We start from the raw sequence: 21,271 nt of genomic DNA on the forward strand, positions 1-21,271 counted from the left end.
AGTATTCTACCTCAGTCCTGTTCACTTCCCCAAGCTCCACACACAAACACAGAGCACTTACATTCTTCAGCTAAAATGATCAGCACTGGAAACATAACTGTGTTGACATTTAAATCACCATCATTAGGCTTCAGAATCAACACCCACTTAAAACAAATGAGGAAAGTTCACAACTCTCAGACCTATGAGGCCCACTTCTTTCACTTGCATCTGTTTTAAACCAATGTAACAACTGATTGCAATGGAGTTACTTCTGCCACAATGGTGTCTACGTATCTCTCAGAAATTATGCCTTCCATAGACTAATTCTTATATTTCAAACCCATTCTTCAGAAATACGATAGTCTGGAAAAGACCCATGGGGGGTGCAGCCACTTCACTCATAATATATTTTTAGGCTTGGCAGAATTAGATTGTTTTTATATACATAATTTTGACAGACAATATCAATGTTTAAGTATTTTTCATTTTTTTTATCAAAGTAAATTTTCACAGCTATGGAAAATTATGGGCAGGTCAGACAATATTTATTTTATGACAGTAGATGTAGATATTCAGAAAGTTAACTCATAACTGTTAAAAACACAAACTGTCAATGTCACATGCCACAATATGCAAAGTAGATATTCTTAAATCAATCTATAATATATGCTCAAGCAGTATTTTGCTTACTTTCTCTGTAATTCTGATTAGCAATGGAAATTTTTTTATTGGTTTGTTTGTGTACTGTGAAATCAACATTTACCAACATTGACTAACATCGAATCATTTACCAATAACTAATCCTTCCAAGTTTACATATATTCCTCCTTCACTTTCTGTCACTTCATTCAAGTTGCACCAATCCCTGCCTTAAGCCATGTCCTTTTATTTACTTGTGGAATAATAATTATATGGTTCTGTAGCTAAGATCGAGTTGAGCTTTGCCTTTTAAAACAGGGATTCTGCTTTATTGTTACACATTCTCCTCAAACTCACAGCAACTGAAACTAAGCACAGAATGAATTTTCTGACGGTGTAAGTCTGTTACCTAGTTTGGATTATAATCAATTAAAAACTTGTCCTTTTAAGAAGTGTAATGCATATTGCTAAACTATTTTTGTCCTGAATGTCAAAACCATCCATTGCAACAAACTATCTGTTTAAAGGTTGACCTTTCTAAATGCTCTAAAATTGATACGTTTGTTGGATTACTTTAAATTTGGTGTGCCTGAGAAGGGTGCTGGGTAGGATTTGTGACTCAAATCTGGAGTCATTTGAGGGAGGGACTCCAGAGATATAAGGCTGGGAAAAAATAGCTATTTAAAAAATGGTTTCTAGGTGGGACTGTTTTGCAGAGAGCTAGAGATCAAACTATTGGATGGTATGCGGGTCAAAATGGTCTCAATTTGTTGAGTTTTACCCAAGGTAGTGCATGGGGATGGCACTCACTAAATCTTTGAGGGACCCAAATTAAGACGAGTATTTAAGAAAATATACATTTTTACACTGCACATGCACCAACACAAAAACAAACCAAACCCCAGAAGTTTTCCATGCCAGTTTTTTATATGCTTTAATCCTCAACTCTAGTAAGAGCTCTAAAATACAAATAGTTCATTAGAATGCTTTGAAATCTGGTGTGTCTCATGGCAGCAGTCAACGGGAGATATTCAAGCTACATAGAGTAGCTTGCGTATTTCCCGTCAATTAACTAATGCCTACTTACCGCGGAAAACGTGCTCCCGTCAACGCAACGTTACTCCACTTGGCGTTGATTGGCGTTGATTGAGTGGGTCTCCACTTCCACTCAGTCGATCCGGATAAATCAATCTGATGGCGGTGAATTTGCCGTCATCAGGCTAGACATAACCTCAATAACTCCATCTCTGCAAGAGGTGTAGCACTTAGGTTGATGTATTTATGTGAACGCAGTGTCAGTGTAGACACTGTGATGCTTACATCAGACTGTTCTGGCTGTCAATTCATGCTGGCTCACAGCCCAAGATCTACCACCCATGGCTAATGGCTGTCAGCCCCAGGCGGTGGGACTGACAGCTGTCAGTGTCCCACACAGAGTTAAATCAATGCAAGCACTCCTGGTGAGGACATTCAGCATGGACAAAAGGAGTTAGTGTGGAGATGCAAAACTGATTTAATTACTGTGGTTGCTGTAGGTCGATGTAACTTAAGTCGACTTAATTTTGTAACGTAGACTTGCCCTCAGATGTGAACTCACCCTGAAATTATCATATCTAAGGATAAATGAATCACAACCCCCAATCTACAACAAAAGGAGTTTGGAACTGAGTGGCAGGAGGTGCTACAATTTGTGAGTCATAAGTACCAGATTTCTTTTGGTGGAAGTATAATCAAATTATTTGGAGGGAAAAAAATAAAACTTGTGAATGCTTCCTGGGGGTTTTAGGGTGGGAAAACGTGTGGGAATAAGGGTAGAGGGGTTTGGGGCAGCAGCAAAGGGGATTCAGGGGAAGTTGATAGTTATGGATGGATGGTAAGGGCAGTGAAAGAGTTTGGGGGTTTAGGTGAGGGAGGCATGGTGCATCACCGCCTCTAACAAAGCAATCCAACCCACTGGCACTCCATCACCCTTTGACGTTCTCTTCTGCAATCTGGACTGGTGAATCGCTGTGTCACCACAATCTGTTTCCCTGCTTTACCCTGCTTTGCTGTGAGAACCCCTACTCCTGAGCAGCTCACTCACAGCCACAAGCAAGCGAGATGCCCCCAATACAGTGGATGAGTGCCTCTAGCCAGCCACTCATAGGATTATGCAATGATAGGACTCCAGGCAATACCCCCAGTCCCAGATGCAACTCTAGGAACTGACATTTTACAGTGTTCAGTGCTGCCCACTGAACACAGCAAACTCATACGTTCATCAGTTTATCAAAGGAATTGATATGCACCAGCCTTGTCACTTCAAATGGAGTCCCTAAGGCACTTTAAACCAAATGCACTGCTTTAGATAAAACAAACAAACGAATTTATTAAGAACAGAAAGATTTTAAGTCAAAGGAAAATAAATCAGATTTGATCAAGATGAAACAAATGCAAATTGCATTCTAAGCTAAGCTTAACACTTTCAGCAAACTTACAAACTCAAATGATTCTCACCACAGGCTGGATAGATTCCTTCAGCCAGGCCCTCCCCATATGATCAGCACTTCAGTTGCTTGATGGTGTTTGTAGACAGAGGTGGAAGAGAGAGAGAACAGCAAAATGTCTCTGTTCTTTCGTTTCCCTCTGGGGCCTACCCCCCGCATCCCCTTTCATGGTTAGGTGACAAACAATGTTCTTATATTGTTTCCTCCCTGCCTCAGTCAGTGAGTATCCCCTTATCGATGCTTAGGCTAGTCCATTGTTCCTGGAAGAGCTGGTTTGTTTTATGTATGCCTTAGTGAGGTGCAAACTGCTCTTCAGCTCTGTAGCATTTTGCCTAGATCTGTCTCAAGCCATGAGACACACATTTTGGGAATATTACGCAGTGAAGCCTCATAACCATACACATGACATACACAAACATATCACTATAACAATAATGTTCAGTATGCCATGAGCATTCCAAAACCATCTTACATGACATACCTTGCATTAAACAATACAGAATTACACTATGAAAGTGAACATGAATGATACACAATTACACCATAAGAGTGTACATGTGGCTGCAGTGTGTCACACCCCTGCACCCTCCACCCCTGCCAGTGTACCTCAACCCTCCTGCACACGAACCACCCTGCACCCCAACATGCCTACAACTCACAGCTCTGCCAGTGCACCTCAACAACCTGCAATCCCCAGCTCTTCCAGTGTACCCTATACCCCAACACGCCCTGCGAGAATACCCCAAGCCCTCTGCATGCCAACATCCCAACTCTGCCAGTGCATCCCCAAACCCCTGCAATACTAGCTCTGCCAGTGAAACTCAACCACCTTGTACCCCAATCCTCCTTTTCCAAGCAGGCCTACCTACTGCCTCCACCATTTAGTGCAGGTATACCTAACACATAATAGACTGACAGCACCTGGACTGTATCCAGATAATTCCCTGCCAGCCCCAGGGAAACAGAGGGAAGGTGGTATGCACAACCTTTTCTGTTTGTTTCTTTTTTGTCCTTTAATAGTGTTCATTGGAATCCTGTGGATGAAAGTGAACAGGCTGCAAAAGGAGGTGAAAGACTTGTACATTTATGTGGGGTTGGCAGAGTAAACCTATGTGTGTTAATAGGGTGTATTAGGACCGTGCTGAAAGACGGCAGAGTTAAGATTGCATGGGCAACTTAACTATGCATTTCCTAGTTTTCAGAGGTTTGATTTTTGCTCAACTCAGCATTCTGCAAAGGGGTGATGTACCACCAAATAATCTTAACTCTGTGTTAATGTAATTTTTTTGTCACTGAATACATATAGAAAAACAATAAGAAAGCAAAGAGAGAAGCCCCAAGCAGGGCAAGGCATTTTGCAGAGTGTCTGCAGTATCATGACTGTCGCAGTGAAGGTGTCTTGACCTGAGCATTATGCTCCAGCTCAGCTCAAACCATCCAGTTCAGGCCACTGCGATGGTCATTTCTATGTTGACTGTGGGCAGCCGAATATCAGGATGGCTTGGGAGAACTCCACATATTCTATGCACAGGTTCTTGAAAGCCGCCTCCTGGCATTTGTGCTCACTTGGCCACTTCTCAATCCAAGTGTCTTTGCTAATGACATAGGAGATACTGGAAGGGACAAGGAGAAGATTTGTGCCTTTGATTCCAGACTTCACTCACTACTCGCTGATCTGCAATCTGTCTGTTGAGTTCTGCAAGGACAGCTAGACCTGCTCTATTTGCAGGAGACCAAAGGCCACACCTGACTCGTATAGAACCAGAATGGATTGCATCCAGCATCATCTTTAATTCAGGGATATGGCCCATGGAGACTACAAGTCCCAGCAAGCAATGATCCACATTGAACAAGTCCGATTAGGATGGAGCATCGCTCAGATGTCCTAACCTGCCCCTATTCTGCTCTCACTAACTGGCAGATCAGTTCTAATGAGACACCCAACCACAACCTTGGTTTCCACAGGATCAGCCAAAGCAGTCCCACTGAATTGGCGGCACATTTGCATTCTAAGCTCATTTACATATCCCCCCCCAAAAGAAATATATTTCCACCTGTTCCAATTTACCCAAATTCAGGCCAATGCAATTCAGAAATGGCTCTGGACCAATAACCCTTCAAGCGACCTGAAAACAGTGATCTTTAACTATTGTTTGTGCTGGTTAAGGTGAAATGATTCACAAACTACAACCTCCTGCCACTGCATTCTCCCCATCAACATACAGAGATTCAAGGCCCATATCAAGGAGTTACTTACTTGGCTTTCAAGTCCCACAAATCACTTCTGAGCCCCCAGATTAAATAGTAGTAGTTAAGTTCCAGTTTCAGAGCCTCCCGACATTTTGCATGGCTGATGAACTTGCGTGTTTTTCCTTCTGGATTTTCATCAGTCCCTGGGAAAAAAAGAAAGAATGATGCTGCACATAGGACAGAAGTGGGACAGGGGGAAACTGAGTGCAGGGGATAAAGATGACAAGAATAGGAAAAAGGGGAATCCCAGATGTTCTCTTGCAGCTTCAGTACAGAGACCTACGCCCAAATTTAACCCTAGTATAATCAAGTGAACCTCTCATTGAAGTCAATCACTTTAGTTCCAGCACTCACATTAGTTCCCCTCTCAGACATGACAATCACTGAAGTAGCACCAGGGTTTAATTTTCACTCTGTCATTATCATGGTTAATGTAAGTCAATTTTTAAGAACACGGGATCATGATTATCCATACCAGATTGGGCCAACACCAAGGCTGGCATCCCGGCTCCCATAGTGGCTGTCATTGGATAATTAGGCTTGGCAGAATTCTTTTTTTTTTTTTTTTTTGTATTTTTGATTATATGAATTTTCGTTTTTGAGAATTTTATGGGTGGGTCAGACAATTGGGGTTTATCAGACAATCATTATTTAATTACAGTAGATGTTGAAATTTAAAAAATGTAAACTTTATAATGGTTAAAAATCAATCAAAGTCAATATCACATGTCAAAATATATAAAGTAGATACACAAATCAAACTAATAAATTTTTAAGCAGCATTTTTCTTATTTTGCTTCTCTGTAAATTTTGATTATTGATGACAGAAGTATTTGTTCATTGGTTTGTGCATGTATGGTGAAATCAGTATTTACTGACATTTATCGATAAAAATCTAATCCTTCCGAGCCTATGGATAATTCAGAGGAAAGTAGAAACATCTCATCATTCAACTGGCTAATTGTGCAATGCTGTATTGAGGAAGGGGAGACAGTTTCCTTCCTGATCTGTTATGATTGAACAGGTAATGCCCTGAAGAAAGAGACTGGATGATCTTTATCTTATCACTTGGACCCTTACGCTAATAGTTCTTACATAAGCCTTTATACCAATGGTCATTTAAACAAAATGCTCATAATTTTGGAATCAGCTTGATTTTTTTTTCAGCCCAAAGAAGGAGCTCTTACCTGCTTTAATGACTTCCAAAATTTCCATCATGTAGTTGTCATAACTGCTTGATTCTTCAGTTTTAATGAGCCTGGTTTTATACACTAAAACAAATTTAAAAAAAAATTACACTAGTTAAAAGTTTGCTGCACTTTTCTGCAGAGAATTCAGTGTGTGGTCAACTCACTGACAGGCAAAGGGACTTCAAACAACAGAAGGATAAAGGGTGTTGATTCCATTGCTCACATGTGTTAAGAGAACCCTCCATGTCTCAGAGTAGTGGGCTATACCTCTAGTACCACCTTGAGAAGAGCAGCTGCTCCTGTCTGAGAATCCAGGGCACAGCCCTGTGGTTGTGCTGTTCAGGGCTTCTGCCCCTTTCGGAGTGTGCAGGGTGTATGTGTATATCTAAGTCTAAGCCAAAAAGTCAATATGCTTCTGCAGCCCACAAAAAGCAGCCTGAGGCCTTCAAGGAGCCAAAGAGTTAAACAAACAAGTGAGAAGTACCAGCCCTTCCCTTTTCTGAGAGGGCTTTGGCATCCTAGGCTCTCAGGCTGTTTCCCTGGTCAGCAATCCCTTCTTCCAGGGGCTGGAGAGCTCTGATTTACAGTCCTGCTCCTTCTATAGTATCACCCTGCACTGCACAGGGACCCAAGTTTGATAAGCCCTCACAGGTGTTCTGGGTTGAGGCTGACTGTGCCCAGAGTTGCTCCTTAACACTTTCCTGACTGGGAAGGGAATCTGCCTCCCCACACTTGCATTTGGAGTTTCACATTGGTCCTTGGATCAGACTGTGACACCAAAAGGATGCATGCATTGGCAGTTTGTCAGGAGTTCCAGGGCTGCACCTAAGTCGCCTGACCAGGAGCGCCACAATGGGGAGGGGGGCAAAGCAGGAAAAAGCACCCCTCACTCCCAGGGTCCTGACACATTTGGTAAATGTTTGTCCTTCCACTGGTAGTGCTGCTGCAGCACAGCGCCACGCTGGCGGTTGTCTTCCCCCTGCCCATAGAGAATGGAAGTAGCGGAGAGCTCAGGCTGCTACTGTTGCCATCTGGCATGGTTGGTGCTGCCTTTCTGGGGCTCCCTGAATGCTGCCTGTGTGGGAGTAGGACTTGAAGCTGGCTCTGGCAGTGCTGGTTTCAGGGAGGGAGAAATAGAGGTCTGGGGAATAACACTGCCAAACCTATTTTACTGTGCTTCCTGCACAGGACCCACCTCTAACTCTGCTGCAATTTCTTAAGGACGCCTGAGGTGGTGAGGGGCTGGGCTGGCTGCCAGCGGGCACTAGCACAGAATTGGGGGATGGTGCAAAAAAGCGCCAACCTGGCCAGCAATTAAATTTCATGGCTCAGTATCAGATCTAGTGAGACCCATCCCTCACCCCCCTTGACCACCCAACTCCAGTCACTAATCCTGGCCCCTGGGATGTCTATCCAATCTCCTCCCTCCACCACTGATACTATTTGGTAAAATTTTGGGAAGTGTTCAGTACATTTTTTAAGACTTCACCCCTCTGCTTGAGACCCCAAGTGGTGCCCCTGCATTTAATAGCCTAAATGATATAGGTGGCCCACAAAGACTATAGGTCTTAGCATGCAATGCTCATTTTGAGGCTAGCAGCCTTCTGCTCAGTTCAGAACAGATCACTGGATAAGTCTTCATGGACCAAAAGCAGAAACTTGGATCTGATTCCCTTGGAATTTTTCTGTGTGGGAAGCTGGGTTTGAATCCCTAGATTTTGGTTTTGGGCTAGATTAAAAAATTGGGAGAGACCTATCTTCCAGATCTTTCTCAGAGACACATGAGAACTCATGAGAAAAACTGATCAGAAGAGATTTACACCATTCCTCCAAATTGGGCCCAAAATCCCATGAGATTTCTGCACCCACAAATCCAAGCCATGTCCCTGATTCAGCCTCAAATATAAATCTTAATTACACTGGTAGGAATGCCATAAATTAAGATTGCAGGAGAGTTTTCATCCAGCTCTAAATCTGCACTGTGCATCTGCTCTCCTTGTGTAAAATACTCAACATGCCTAAATCACAGATTTACCATAATCCACTCCAGGTTTACAAGCCTCTTCAAGCCGTGTCTGCGGGGTGATTGAACCATTTATCTGGGGCTGTTTGAAGCAGTTTTCTGTGGGGAAGGAAGATAGTGAGAGAGTCAAAAGCCCTTTCTCTTCATTATTACTGAGAAAAGGTGCTGAATTGACAACTATATATCCCCAAGAACATATAAAGCACAGACAGCAGAAGGGCAAGATCCCAGTAAACACACACTGTTGTCTTACTGTCTAGGCCTCTCAACCCTCTTCTAAAATGACTCTGTCTAGGAGTAAGAAGGGAACCCAGTTTGTATGAACCTCTCAATTCTTGGCCTCTGCTGAACTTGCCAACAAGGGGGCTGATTATTGCCAACTCACTGGGCAGTGTCTTTTATAATGTGGACACCTTGGACTTAGACTGAACATTTTGGGTGTATTTAAAGCACAGGAATTATTCTGCACTAACTGCCCATGTGGACATTCTTATTTCCCGCTAATCTGAACCACATGGACATTCTTAGTGTAGAATAAAAGCATCCAGACAGACAGCTAGTGTGAAATAGCTGTTGCACTTTAAATTCCTACCATAGCTCTTTTGCACTAACTTCCCCATGAATTCCTCATGTAGAGAAGCCCTTGTTGGAAACTTTCTGGCAAACCACCATCACATAATAACAAATTGTCATTGCTCACTGAGCTGTATTCTTATCAATGACCTAAAAGTACTCATGCATTTCCACTGAAGATTCATAATTAGTGGAGAGCATCTTCACCAGAATGGCTAGAAACTGGCCAGACTCCTGTGTCTCTGCCTGCCTTGCTACAGTGTAAACTGATACAAGACCTTCTTACCTTCAGTGCACTGATGAACATCCTTGTGAAAGAACTTGCTGAGGAGGCTGCTTTGTTTCGGCAGCTGGTAGAACTTTGTGCAGCGGTCATCTACAGGAAGAGTAGAGACACGGATCATTCCCCTTCATGCAGACTGACATGCAGTTTGTGAATTATTCAGGTAAAACTCCTGAGATCAGTGAGGGGTTTGTCTGATTAAAGAGCAAGAAATGACTTCTAGGTCTGGCCCCTAGTGTAGCCCCCATGGAGAGCAGTGAGAGAGATTTCAATCTTTTGAGTCTCTAAGGAAAAGATGGTGGAGATGCCCTACCTTGCACACAGACCCAGGGGACATTTAATCCAGAGATGATGCTTTTCTTTTTCATTTTCTAGATTTTGCTAGGATATTTGTTGCCCCAGTAAAATAGCAGAAAGACATTCTCCTGAGACTGTGGGGGAAAGCAGTTGGGTGGTGATTCCAGGGAAGAGAGAAGTAATGAGGGCCACCTACTTTCTCAATAATTACTAAAGCACCTGCCAGAATTGGGATATTTGGGGAGACTCTCACAATCATGTTACTGGTCTTCTGACAGCAAATTCTCCTTTGGGTCATATGTTTTGCAGAAAAATTTATTGCCAGAGGTTGGTGGGGTTAAAGATTCTCCCATTATTTTATCTACCTTTTCATGGGAGTATTAGAGCAAGGGAGGTAAATGTGACTGGGTTTTCTACTATGGCGTAGGGTTAGAGCAGGGGACTGAGAATCAGGATTCCGGATTCTATATGCCAGTAGGTGGTTGTCATCTCAGGGCAAGTCACTTCATCTCTATGCCTCAGCTGACTCATCTGTAAAATGGGGATAATAATCTTCAACAGGGGGTTTAAAACCCTTAGATCAAAGAACCATATAAGTAAAAGATAAATAAATAAATATTAAAATCCCTTCAGGTCTTGATGGGCCCTGAGTTACACCAATGTAAATCTAGAGTCACTTCTTTCAAGTCAATAGACTGAATTCAGGTTTGCACCACTCTAAGAAAAACCAGAATTTGGCCCACAATGCTTGAGTCATGAAAGGAGCAGTGATCTATGTTACCTAAAGAGTAATAATTATAGACTGTGACCGACAGTGGCTTAATCAGACCAACTTCAAAATATTGGTGAGCTTTAAATCTCAAGCAATCTGCCTCTGTATGAGAAACCTGGATGGGAAGAGAAAAAAGGACAATTTAGGCTGAAAGAAATAATAAAAGAAAGAATGAGACATGGTAAGGAGAGAAAATGTGTGAGAGAAAGAGAAAGGTGGCAATGGAGGTCATGGAGAAAAAGCTAGTGGTAGAAAGACAGGACTGGCTCAGAGGACGAAATTCTACTGTGGTGTATGAGGCTGTGATTTTTGTCAAAATCAATAGGAATTGAATCTTTTCCTGGCAGAGTTAAATTTGGACCAGAGTGTCCAAATTCTGCCACTTGATACATTTGAAAAATGTTACTGTTCACACCTGAGAAGTCTTTAAGGATAATCAGATGGAACCAGAAGCAGCATCTGGATCAGCGAAAGCCTACAGCAGTACTTCATGAAATTAACAGAATCAGGGAAACCCCTTGTACAGTCTTTACCTTGTCTAGGTAGATGATGAGGTAGCTTTGGTCCAACAGGGTTTTGTTAATTTCATACTTGGAAATGTATCTGTCGACCCCTAGGGAAAGCTAAACACAAAGAAGAAAAAGAAAAAAGAAAATGCAAGAGGCATCATGGCAAAGGCAGTGTCTATGTGATTCCCAGGCTAAATGCATATGATCATGTCTTCCAGCATCAGACCTTCATTGAGGCTAAGAGCTTTTATTTGTTCACAACTGGTGGAATTACTGTTTTAGCATAAGTAAAAGTGTTTAGCATTGATGGTTCAAGTTAAATCCTCCCTGTCAACCATGGCATAAATTCAATACAATTATGATGCTGCCGTTGGATTTTCAGAGCAGCCTAAGGGAATTAGGCATCCAGAGCCAGATTTTCAAATATATTTGAGTGCCTAAAGCTGCAGACATGTGCCTACTGTGAGTTAGGCTCCTAACCTGCTTAGATGCTTTTGAAAATCCCACTAGGTGAGCTAGCTGGATCTTTAGGTTCCTAAAAACCTTTGAAAACTTGGCTCTCAATGCAGTAGACTCTCCTGGCTTGTCATTCTGGCTCCTCTTACACAGCTGGAGGTGAATAAGGAAACTGTTTGCTACCTGAAGGGACTGAGATTCTGAACTATATCTGGGCTTCTTTCCTTAATTACACACAGAATATTATTAAGATTGCAAAGTCAAACACTCAAAAGTCAGGAAATGCCAGTATTTTAGGCTGTCTGTGCAATCTTAATTCAGCCCCCTTGTGCATGCACATTATGATCCAATCTTTAATTACATGATCACATAGTACTTTTTCCACAGGACCCCTGCATCATTTAGTGCATGGGATGATCTGCTTTGGGGATGAATCAAGGTTGTGTAGAAAAAGAGGCTGTTGTCTATAGGGCCACTGCTTCATTTGTCACACAAGCCACATGCAGGACACAAAGGCCATCTCCTTGCCAAATTTCAAGCCACGGGAATCTAGAGCTATTCAAATAAAATGTTGCCAGAACTTCTTAACATGGGCAAAACAATTTATTTTTCCCTAGCCTCATTTGCAGAAATGGCTAAACCTTTTTGGCTGAAATTTTCTGGAAAAAATCACCCTGAGGCAGACAGCTGGCAGGTGAATGTTCAGAGCAATTGCTTAAAGTTTGGCAGAGGTATAAGCAATTGAAAACATGGTCTTATAATGGGAAGTTAATAGGTGGCACTACAAGCCCTGCCTATAATAAACCATCATCAGTTTGTCCTGGGTAAGGGATCCTCTGCAGTAATTCATCTTGGGCTGGATTTTCACAGTGGCCTTAAATTGACCTCGCACTTTACATCCACACTTTTCCAGGTGCTAATACAATTTGTGGGCAGATGCCAATTGGGGAGTTAGGCTCCATGGCCCATTCACACCTTGGCCTCTCTGCTGAGACTGTTAGCCAGGACACCATTTAATGTCTATTGTGATGATGGGTACCATGATGCAGACATTTGTTCACTGAGATCCACCAAACTCAAAGCACATAGTTCACTGGAAAGGTGACTGATGACCATGACTTCCCATTATTGGACAGAGGAGTATTAGTTTCCTAAAGTTGAAAGGCCCCACCCATTACCAATCCCTTGAGTCATCCAATTTTCCTACAACTCTATCCTCATGTGTAGCTTTCACATCTAAGAGAATGGAACGAGCCTTTTCTCTAATCTTAAGGGCTATCATTAGTTCTGCTGTATCCCCTGACTAAGCCTTTGGTTCTGTTTTGCTTGGGCCTTACTGATCATGTGCGGTGGTTTACTTTCTAATCTGAAATTCTCAGTAGCGGTTCTGAGGTCATTTATTATATCTCCAGGTCTTGAATGATGACAACATACTTTTGTGAGATCCTCTGTGTCTGGTAAGAAACCTGCAGGCATGGAGACATCAAGATTTGTCTTCATGCTATCAGTTACATGAAGGTACCTAGCAGGGAAGAGAGAGACAGTAGTTTAAGTTTTTAACCAGAAAGCACTGCTTAGAAGCTGATTTTGCTATAGATCATCAGCTTCATACAGCAATGCTTTACAACAATTGTTTTGTTGTCATTCCTTAGCTAAATCTGCAACTCATGAATATCTATCCACCTGAGCTGCAGACCTGGAGCCCTATAATTTAACCTCTTCTGCAGGAGAAATTCTGTCCTGCAGAGTGAATTCCATTGAATAACATTGAGGCCCTGTAAAACATACAACCCATTCCTGCAAGACAGGTTTAGGTTCAAAGTTCCAAATCTCTGCCTGAAGTACCTACTTAGCTATTTACATACAGAATCTATTTATCAATCTATTGACTATATCTTACTCTTCACCAGCTGTCTCTATTTATATACTTACCTACTCTATCTACCTACATATTTCTGAAGCTCCCAGTACGGCGAGATATTATTTATGTTGCAGTAGCACCTAAGAGCACAAGACCACATTGTGCTAGGTGCTGTACAAATAGAACAAAAAGACTGTCCCCACCTCAAAGAACTTACAGTCAGATTATCATCAGATAATAGAAAACAAGTGGATTCAGACAAATAAAGGTATAAATTGATAAGCACATCTGTCTGTGAAGGATTTGCTCTCATCCATCCCTTTGTCTGGATGCTACAACTGGAATGAGGGATGGGGAAGAATGTGAACAAAATATTCAAAACACAAGGTTTTTGCAAGTTTGTTTAAAAATGTTTAAAAAATGATCCAATTGACTGATGAAAAACCCACAATGAACCTTTTGTGGATTATGGAACTGGCAGAAATTTCCCACTCATGCAAAAAAGAAATTTCTACAAAGATTCCATCTGGATTCAATTTAAGGAGGTTTCTCCCTGCAGGATATGGAGAGGAGTATCAGGCCCCTGTCCGGGAACAATCCAAACATTCCTTGAGGAAGCCACATCAGGGCTTGGGTACACAGGGACTTCATGCACAGCAAACCAGGGTGTGACGTGGCCTGTTATGCACTGCGCCACCATGTGGGCTCTGCTACCTCATGCTAGAAATTCCATAGTATGCTTTGACATACTGCTGCTTCAAGCAGCCATAAGTCAGAGCAAACTATGGAACTTTTAGTGCACAGTAGCAGGGTCCACACGACCAGTTAGTATGCGGCAAGCTAATGAACTGTTTATTTATGCCTGGACTTGCTGCACACTAAGTCTCCATGTGTCTTTGCTAGACAAACCTTCAGGTTTTGCACAAAACCAGTGCAGGTTAGTCACTGCCAAGCAGACTAACAAAACGCCTCTGCTAAATGAATCAAGAAAGCTAGTTGGCCATCATTTTCTAAAGGAACCTGTGTTTTTTGGGATCCTCGATTTTTGGGTTCACAATTTGAGATATCTTGGGCCAGATTTTCAGAGGCGTTAAGCACCCTGAACTCCAAGTGAAGTCAAAGGGAGATACACGTTCTCAGAGATGATCAACATCAGGTCTAAAGTTTTTTGAGTTTGGCACTGAAAATCAGAGGCACCCATAGTTCAAGGCTGCTTTTGAAAATGTTATCCCTAGTTTTTAGCTTCAGTATGGAGCCACAGGGTACTGAAAGCTCTCTTTATCCTGAGACAACACAGCATGATTATTATAGGAAGATGTTCTCACCTGGTGCAGATTTCAATGCTGACTGAGCGCAGAATTCCATCTGCCTTCTTAGCTAAAAGCATTTCCGAGAAGAAGAAATATCCATGTGTAAATTTCATGTGATATACATCTTTATTGATTTCTAAGCTTGGCAACGAAGCTCAATACTCAAACAAATGCTAGAATGAAAAAAATCCTTCAAGAGCTATGTAACAAGGTATATAAACCCCACCCCGACAATGAGGGGGTTAAGGAGCTGCTATTGGCAAGCCTGGTCCACCTGTCATGTCAAGAGTGAAATAAGAGTTTAAAACCCGGAAATTCCCAGCAATTGCTGGGCTGATGGTGGCTCTACAGCTCCCAAAGAAGAATCCTGGAAGCTTTCAGGAGAACTGCCCTCAGGAAGGCCATTTACCAGCCCCCCTGTGCCTACAAAGAGACAATGAGCCTGGTATGCTGTCTGGGTCAGATAGGTCTGGCAAGCCCCAAAATGAGCTGATTAGGTGGTTGGTACTACTACCATCTAGCCGTTTTGGGGGTTAGGGAATCTGAGAATATGCAAAAGGGACTAGGGGAGTGGGACTCAAGAGCCCCACACCCTTCAGCACAAAGCCAGTTGAACTCAATTTGTATCAAACAAGCCGCTACATAGGCAGATGAGGGTGCCCTAAGGATTGTTCAGTGTCTGTACGATAGGAGGCCCCCATCAGTAGCATGACAATTGTGACAAGATACCAGCCCCAACTATATAAACAACTCTTCTCCTTCCCTAATATGCAATCTGAAGAGCCTTGCCCAGAAGGACGCCTCTTCACAGATGAAGTGTGGTTTCCTAGAGCAGAGATTGGTTTGGTCAGAACTGTGGGTTTGAACTAGATCCAAAATTTTTTGCTAGCTGCTTTCTCTGCAACAAGCCAGCCCAGAACCTTGAATACAAATATAATTCCCAGATAACAATTACCTTCAACTGCAACTGAGGCTGAAAGTACGTATCAGTTACTTAAGAGTAAAAATATTACAAAAATGTTGTAATTCTCCTGAAAACAAGCATTACAAAGCCAGGAAATTCAGAGACATAATTAAATTTAACAGAAATTCAAACATGTTAAGGTATGGAAACACATAGTCAAGGCACCCAAATAACTAATAATTCCCTTGCAGACTGATGCCATGCAATAACCATACAGTTATGATTAATGTGTAATAGTGTTTATAGTCCCAGATTAGATTAAACTGATTTTTAAAGATATATTAACATTTTTTGCTAATGACATCAATACATGGCAGAGCTAAGGTTACTTTAGTTTTTGCTGTAATCAGAAAAGGCTTGATTTGCTAGGGGAATGAATGATGTTTTCTTGGGGTTATGTCTGTGTGAGATGGTGATGTGTGTAGATACCTACTTTTACCCTCTTCTAGGCTTTCTGGTTTGGAGTTTTGCACTTTTGTCTCTTAGCCACTTAACAGGTTTTCACTTGGGTTTTTATGTTTGAATGTGTCTGTTTTATTTAAATTTAAGTGTGTGTAATGTGAAGGACATCCATAAGTCACTGCAGGACTGGAATCTAATTTTGTAAACACTTCTGAGCAGGAAATCTGGGCCTGACTTTCAGAGGTTTAAATCTGAAGTAACTCTATGGACTGCAATGGATTTCCCTGGTGTAATTGAGAGCAGAATTTGGTCTGGTGTTTCAATGAGTCATATTCCTCGCCTTAAATATGAACTGCTCCCATTTATCAGAGCTCAGCACCTCTGAAAAAAATCAGTCCCCGTGTCTTTATTTGTTATTTGAATCACCATGTATGTGTGTGAATAATAAACAATGTATTAAACAATGCATAAATATTTATTATTTGCTAATTTTCAAGCCTGGCCTTCAATTTTGTTCCTGGTCCGGGAATTTGCATAGTGAAAATTTCACAAAATCTCAGTGGTTCATTTTTAAAGTGAGGAGCATGACTTACAGACATATCAGGCCAAATTTTGCTCTATTACACCAGTGTAAATCCACTGCACTTCAGAATTACTTCAGATTAAACTGGTGTAACTGAGCAGAATTTAGCCTTGAATTCAGATATGGGCAGCTACAGCAAATTTAAACCAGTCATTCAGAGCAGAAATGATGGAGGGGTGACTTACCATCTGGGGCTTCTTGGACAGACACCCTCAAGTCAAAGCTCTTACACTGGGGTTCATCCTCCCGTAGCCTTGCATTATAAACAGTCACCACGGTTAATGTCCCTTGTCCGTTGCCTTCTGCTGTGACGGTGAAGTTTTCATTGAATTTGCTCTGTAAAGAACCTGCGCTTAGATGTGATGGATTCCTTACATTTATTTCATCATTTTAAATAGGACAAGAGGAGTTAGGAGTTAGTGCCTGTGAAAGAAGCCAGACTGACAGCATGGAGATTTTAATTTCCTCTATATGCAGAATTGCTACAGGGCAAGCTTTCACACAGAACTGCCCCCTTAATGTGCTTCAACTTTGTTCCAAGTCAGGCATTTCTAAGGGTACTTAATATGTACAAGTGCTAAATGTGTTGTTGTTATTAAGGCTGAAAGGGAAGTTACTTCTCAACAGTTCCTTCAGTCACTGGCCTCTTTGCTGAGACCTGCTCACATGGAACTGAGCTGACCCCCACCATCTCATTTCCTGCAGGCTAGTGAACAGCATCATATGATAATGGTGGTTTTTGGTCCCTATTAGGCTGAGCTAGACTTGACATGGCGAGTGAGAGGTGAAAGGCTCCATAGTCTGTTTCCAATTGACTCACCCATGCAGCCCCCTGGCACCTCTTTCTTTTCAAATGCTAGAGAGAACTTGTGCCCTTTGAAGTTGGAGTCCCTGAGTCTGAGACGTGGCAGATACTATGCTCTACGTCTTGCCCTATGAAGTTCTTTGGTGTTTGTCCCGCAGTAGTTGTGAGCCACGGGATAGACCCACCTACTTTCAGCCTTGACTAGTGACCTTCTACACATACTCTGCTAATAGCATTGGATGGATGGGTGGATTTTTCTTTTGAATAATTTTGTTCTGTGGCTTATACCTGTAGTTTGCCTCAGGGTAGAGAAGGGATAAGACTCAGCTCTGATAAATTTAAAGGTATCTTTTATTGAAGTTGCTGGATGCAAACAGACCCAGGATTCTCTCTAACCATAGCATAGCATGTATTGCCAGCTGTCACCACACAGTATCTCTCTAAGTCCTGGCCTGAACTAACTAGTCATGACTACACTAAAGTACTTTAAAAGGTATTGTAAAGAAAAGTCTGAACAGAACAGAGATGAGAGAAGGAGATGATACTCAGATCTGGATCTGGACTAGGGATATGGTCGGAGACTATCCCAGAATTGGGGTTTGAGTTCACCTTTGTCAGCATCAAAACCCTGTGAGTCATTCACATGAGATTTCAGGGCCAAATGGCAGAAACATTTCTAAGGGCTGGTCTACACTTACCTGGAGATTCGACGGCAGTCGACAGGAGTTACGCAAACTACGCAGAGTAGCTTGCGTAACTCACGTCAACTGCTCTGCTTCCCTTCTGCGCGCTGTCTACACTGCGCTGTGCTACTTGAGGGGGTGGTTTACCAGTGTCGACTTCCTGATCGATTGAGCGGGTCTGCATTGACAGCTCAATTGATCCAGAAAGATTGATCTGGCGGCGGCGAATTTGCTGCTATCAGTATAGACATGGTCTAAAGATCATCTGGTCAGGTGAAGTTTCTGTGACTTTCAATGAGTTTCTGTGATTTTTTTTTATCACAATCACAGAAATCGCATCTTTCACACTGAATGAAATTTCTCAAGCTTCGTTGTTTGAGAAATGTACTTCATATCGGACTACATCAGTTTTGACTACAGTTACAACCCAGGACACAAACTGCATGGACAGGTTCAGATTTGAGTTTCTCGTTGGGTCCCCCTTCTCTGCAACAGATGTAACAACTTGTAAGGTTCCCCAATCACTCAGAAATGTACAGTACCTCAATTTTTCTGGTCAAATGCACATTTCTATGATGAATTCTTAGTGTGATCTTTTTAGAATGGCCAGGTAAGACAAAAGACACATCCAACGTTGTATTGATCCCTGATGATCTATCTCTGTGGTACTGCGCAAGAGCTTGGAACATCACAATGGTGGCCTACAAAACCAGAACAATGATAAAAAGCCACTTTATTGCAATGAACGTTCGAAAGCTTCAAAACCAGAAATAATTCTGAATTTCCTAGACTATTTATGGTTGATTTTGATAACTACAATATTCTTGTAAGGTTTTTAAAGTAAACTTAAAGTTTAACTAAATGTTCAGCTTTTCAATATTAACTTCAGTTTAAGAAAACATTTTTGGGGGGAGAGTATATCTCTGAAGTCACTGAAAGATTGTTCCAACAGTGTATGTTCCAGGCCTTTATACAGTCCAATTTTAAATTATTCAAGTTATGAGGATTTCCCCAACCCTTCCTTTTGGAGACTTCCCACAAATCTTATATATGCAACTTGGAGGAATTTACCGGTAAAGGAAGCTTATACTCACTATGGAGTGATAGTCCCCTGCATAGTATGTCTGTTGTGTCAGCCATCTGACTACAGCTCCAGCCAAATCAAACCTCTTCAAATACAGCAAGGCTAGCAATGCATATGAGGTGCCCTCAGTGTTGAAGGTGGACGTGTCTTGTTCCTCCCAACAATTTCCATCTAAACACCAGCAAAGAAACAGAACTAGAGAAATCATCCTCACGCCTCAGAATGGTTCATTCTGAGCAGACCTGAGTGAAAAATACCATCTTCTGATCCATCCCCGCAATCCTGCCAGCAACAAACAATGGTAACAAATCCATAGCTATCATATATTCCCAAACAAAAAGTTACATTAAGGTTGAGAGTGTACATTGTTTCCATACCTCAATGCATTTGGATTTATTTTAAGTTTAACCTTAAGTCTGAATTTCCTGCTTATTTTGGGGATATTTACAACTTCTCTGTAATGTATTGTACTGATACGTACTCCAAACTTCAACTCCATCTTAATGTAGTTATCGTTTGGGAATATTTCCAAGCATAAATGATACTACCTAAGTTAGTAACATTGACTTCAATGGGACTATTTAGCATAGTAAGAACTATCCTTGGCAGTAAATGTTTGAAGGAATGGCCATTACACTGTATCCCCACACTGTTGTATCTTTCTCTACCTCCCTTCATCATTTTCGGTGCTCGCTTTTGAATTCCCTCCCAACATGGCCACATCTTTCTGTTACTGAATTAGCCATAAAACTTTACCTTTCGAAGCTGTCATGAGTACCTTCTCATCATCCAGTTTCCCCAACAAGGCTAATGCATAGGATGTGATAGCCACAGTGTAGGGTCTTCCCAGAGAGCTGTACCTTGTGGATAAGTATTCCCCAGCTTTCCTGATGCTCTCATCTAAACTCTACAAAGTTTAAAGAAAGACGAGGCAAGAAATCATCATACCTATCGATAAGGCTGAGATTCTATTTATTCATTTAATTAGCCACATAATTTTATTTTAGTTTGTCTTAGCTTGATTGTGTAAATCCTGTTCTGTTGAAATGTATGAGACAGATGAGTCTGGCTGAAGTTCTCTATTTATCTACAGAATAGATACACTGGCAGATCACCTTTCCTCAACTCAGCCCCCACCAGACACTCGGATGCAGTATGCCTCTTCTTGGACATGGGCGGAACCCTCTGTAGAGGTTAGAGAGATGAGTGCAGTCTCCCTGGCGCATTCAGTTCTTGGTCTCTCTGGTAAGCCTGACAACAAGGAGGGCCAATTGTGGAGGTGGACTGTATGATACTCTTGCTTACTAGTAACTGGATGGAGACCATGTGTCACTTAGACCAACAAAAACCATGAAATGGTAATATTTTTCAGTCACTACCTATCTGAACTTGATTAGAATAAGGTATTTAGAAATGAAAGATACCATGGTCTGTTAACAATTCCTTCAGCTACCCAGTTTGATACAGTTGCCATTTCCTGCTTCTGGGTGGGAAACAAACTATTTCAATCCCACAGCTGTGTTTACATTCCTCATATTTTTGGCAAGAAATTTTGCTATAAAACACCCCCACACTAAATTAAAAAACCCCTCCTCTTCTATCATGTATGAAGATGACCTTATAGTTTTTAAAATTTGTCTATTTGGTATTTTTAGGTTACAAATACTACTTCTTGACTTTCCTCTTCCAGCAATGTCTTCAGAGGGCATAGAACATGGCATTACAAAGGAATTCGAAACCCGAGTTCTTCTGGAGGTGAGGAAGGTGTGGAGGAAAAAAATCCGGCATTTCTCATAACTCCTCCAACACTGGATTCCTTACATCATATGTAGCTTACACACCACAATTTCTGCTTTTGAGGTAAAGGGATTAGAACCAAAAGATTGAAAAGATGGATAATGTGGACAAGAATATCAATAAGCAAAGATACTCACACTGAGATGATCCTTACAGATAACTTTGGACTCTAGCATTGCAATGAGAACGAAAGCTGTTAAAGATACTTCTGGCTCAGCACCCTGATACCCTCCCTAAAGGGGAACAAAGGACAAATCTCTGGTTCAGAAAAATCATTTGAGTATTTGCTATTTTAATAAAGACATACAAAGAAATAATAGCA

The 21,271-nt window shown here is 41.7% G+C and overlaps 1 protein-coding gene across 6 annotated transcripts in view; it reads right to left on the reverse strand.

The window, feature by feature from the left end:
• Positions 1-21,271, reverse strand: part of LOC137161279 (complement C3-like) — an 82,664-nt gene that overhangs the window by 28,343 nt on the left and 33,050 nt on the right. For 4 of the 6 annotated variants that reach the window (XR_010922055.1, XR_010922056.1, XR_010922054.1 and 1 more), the window contains 14 exons: positions 21,087-21,182; positions 19,909-20,059; positions 19,163-19,323; positions 18,611-18,769; positions 16,766-16,916; positions 14,647-14,698; positions 12,895-12,982; positions 11,029-11,118; positions 10,505-10,610; positions 9,430-9,519; positions 8,583-8,669; positions 6,545-6,628; positions 5,365-5,500; positions 1,709-4,720 (listed from right to left, as the gene is read on the reverse strand). Coding sequence is in view for 1 of the 6 variants with exons in the window: in XM_067560403.1 (XP_067416504.1) it covers positions 4,573-4,720; positions 5,365-5,500; positions 6,545-6,628; positions 8,583-8,669; positions 9,430-9,519; positions 10,505-10,610; positions 11,029-11,118; positions 12,895-12,982; positions 14,647-14,698; positions 16,766-16,916; positions 18,611-18,769; positions 19,163-19,323; positions 19,909-20,059; positions 21,087-21,182 (1,599 nt within the window). In the remaining 5 variants the exon portion in view is untranslated. Of the gene's footprint in view, positions 1-476; positions 4,721-5,364; positions 5,501-6,544; positions 6,629-8,582; positions 8,670-9,429; positions 9,520-10,504; positions 10,611-11,028; positions 11,119-12,894; positions 12,983-14,646; positions 14,699-16,765; positions 16,917-18,610; positions 18,770-19,162; positions 19,324-19,908; positions 20,060-21,086; positions 21,183-21,271 lie in introns of those variants that run through there. The other 2 variants (XM_067560403.1, XR_010922057.1) reach the window with 2 other exon arrangements.

This window comes from Emydura macquarii, unplaced genomic scaffold (genome assembly GCF_026122565.2).
Source record: "Emydura macquarii macquarii isolate MOO-44397 ecotype Brisbane River unplaced genomic scaffold, CSIRO-AGI_Emac_v2 contig_2292, whole genome shotgun sequence".
In the NCBI taxonomy this organism is placed as follows: domain Eukaryota; kingdom Metazoa; phylum Chordata; order Testudines; family Chelidae; genus Emydura; species Emydura macquarii.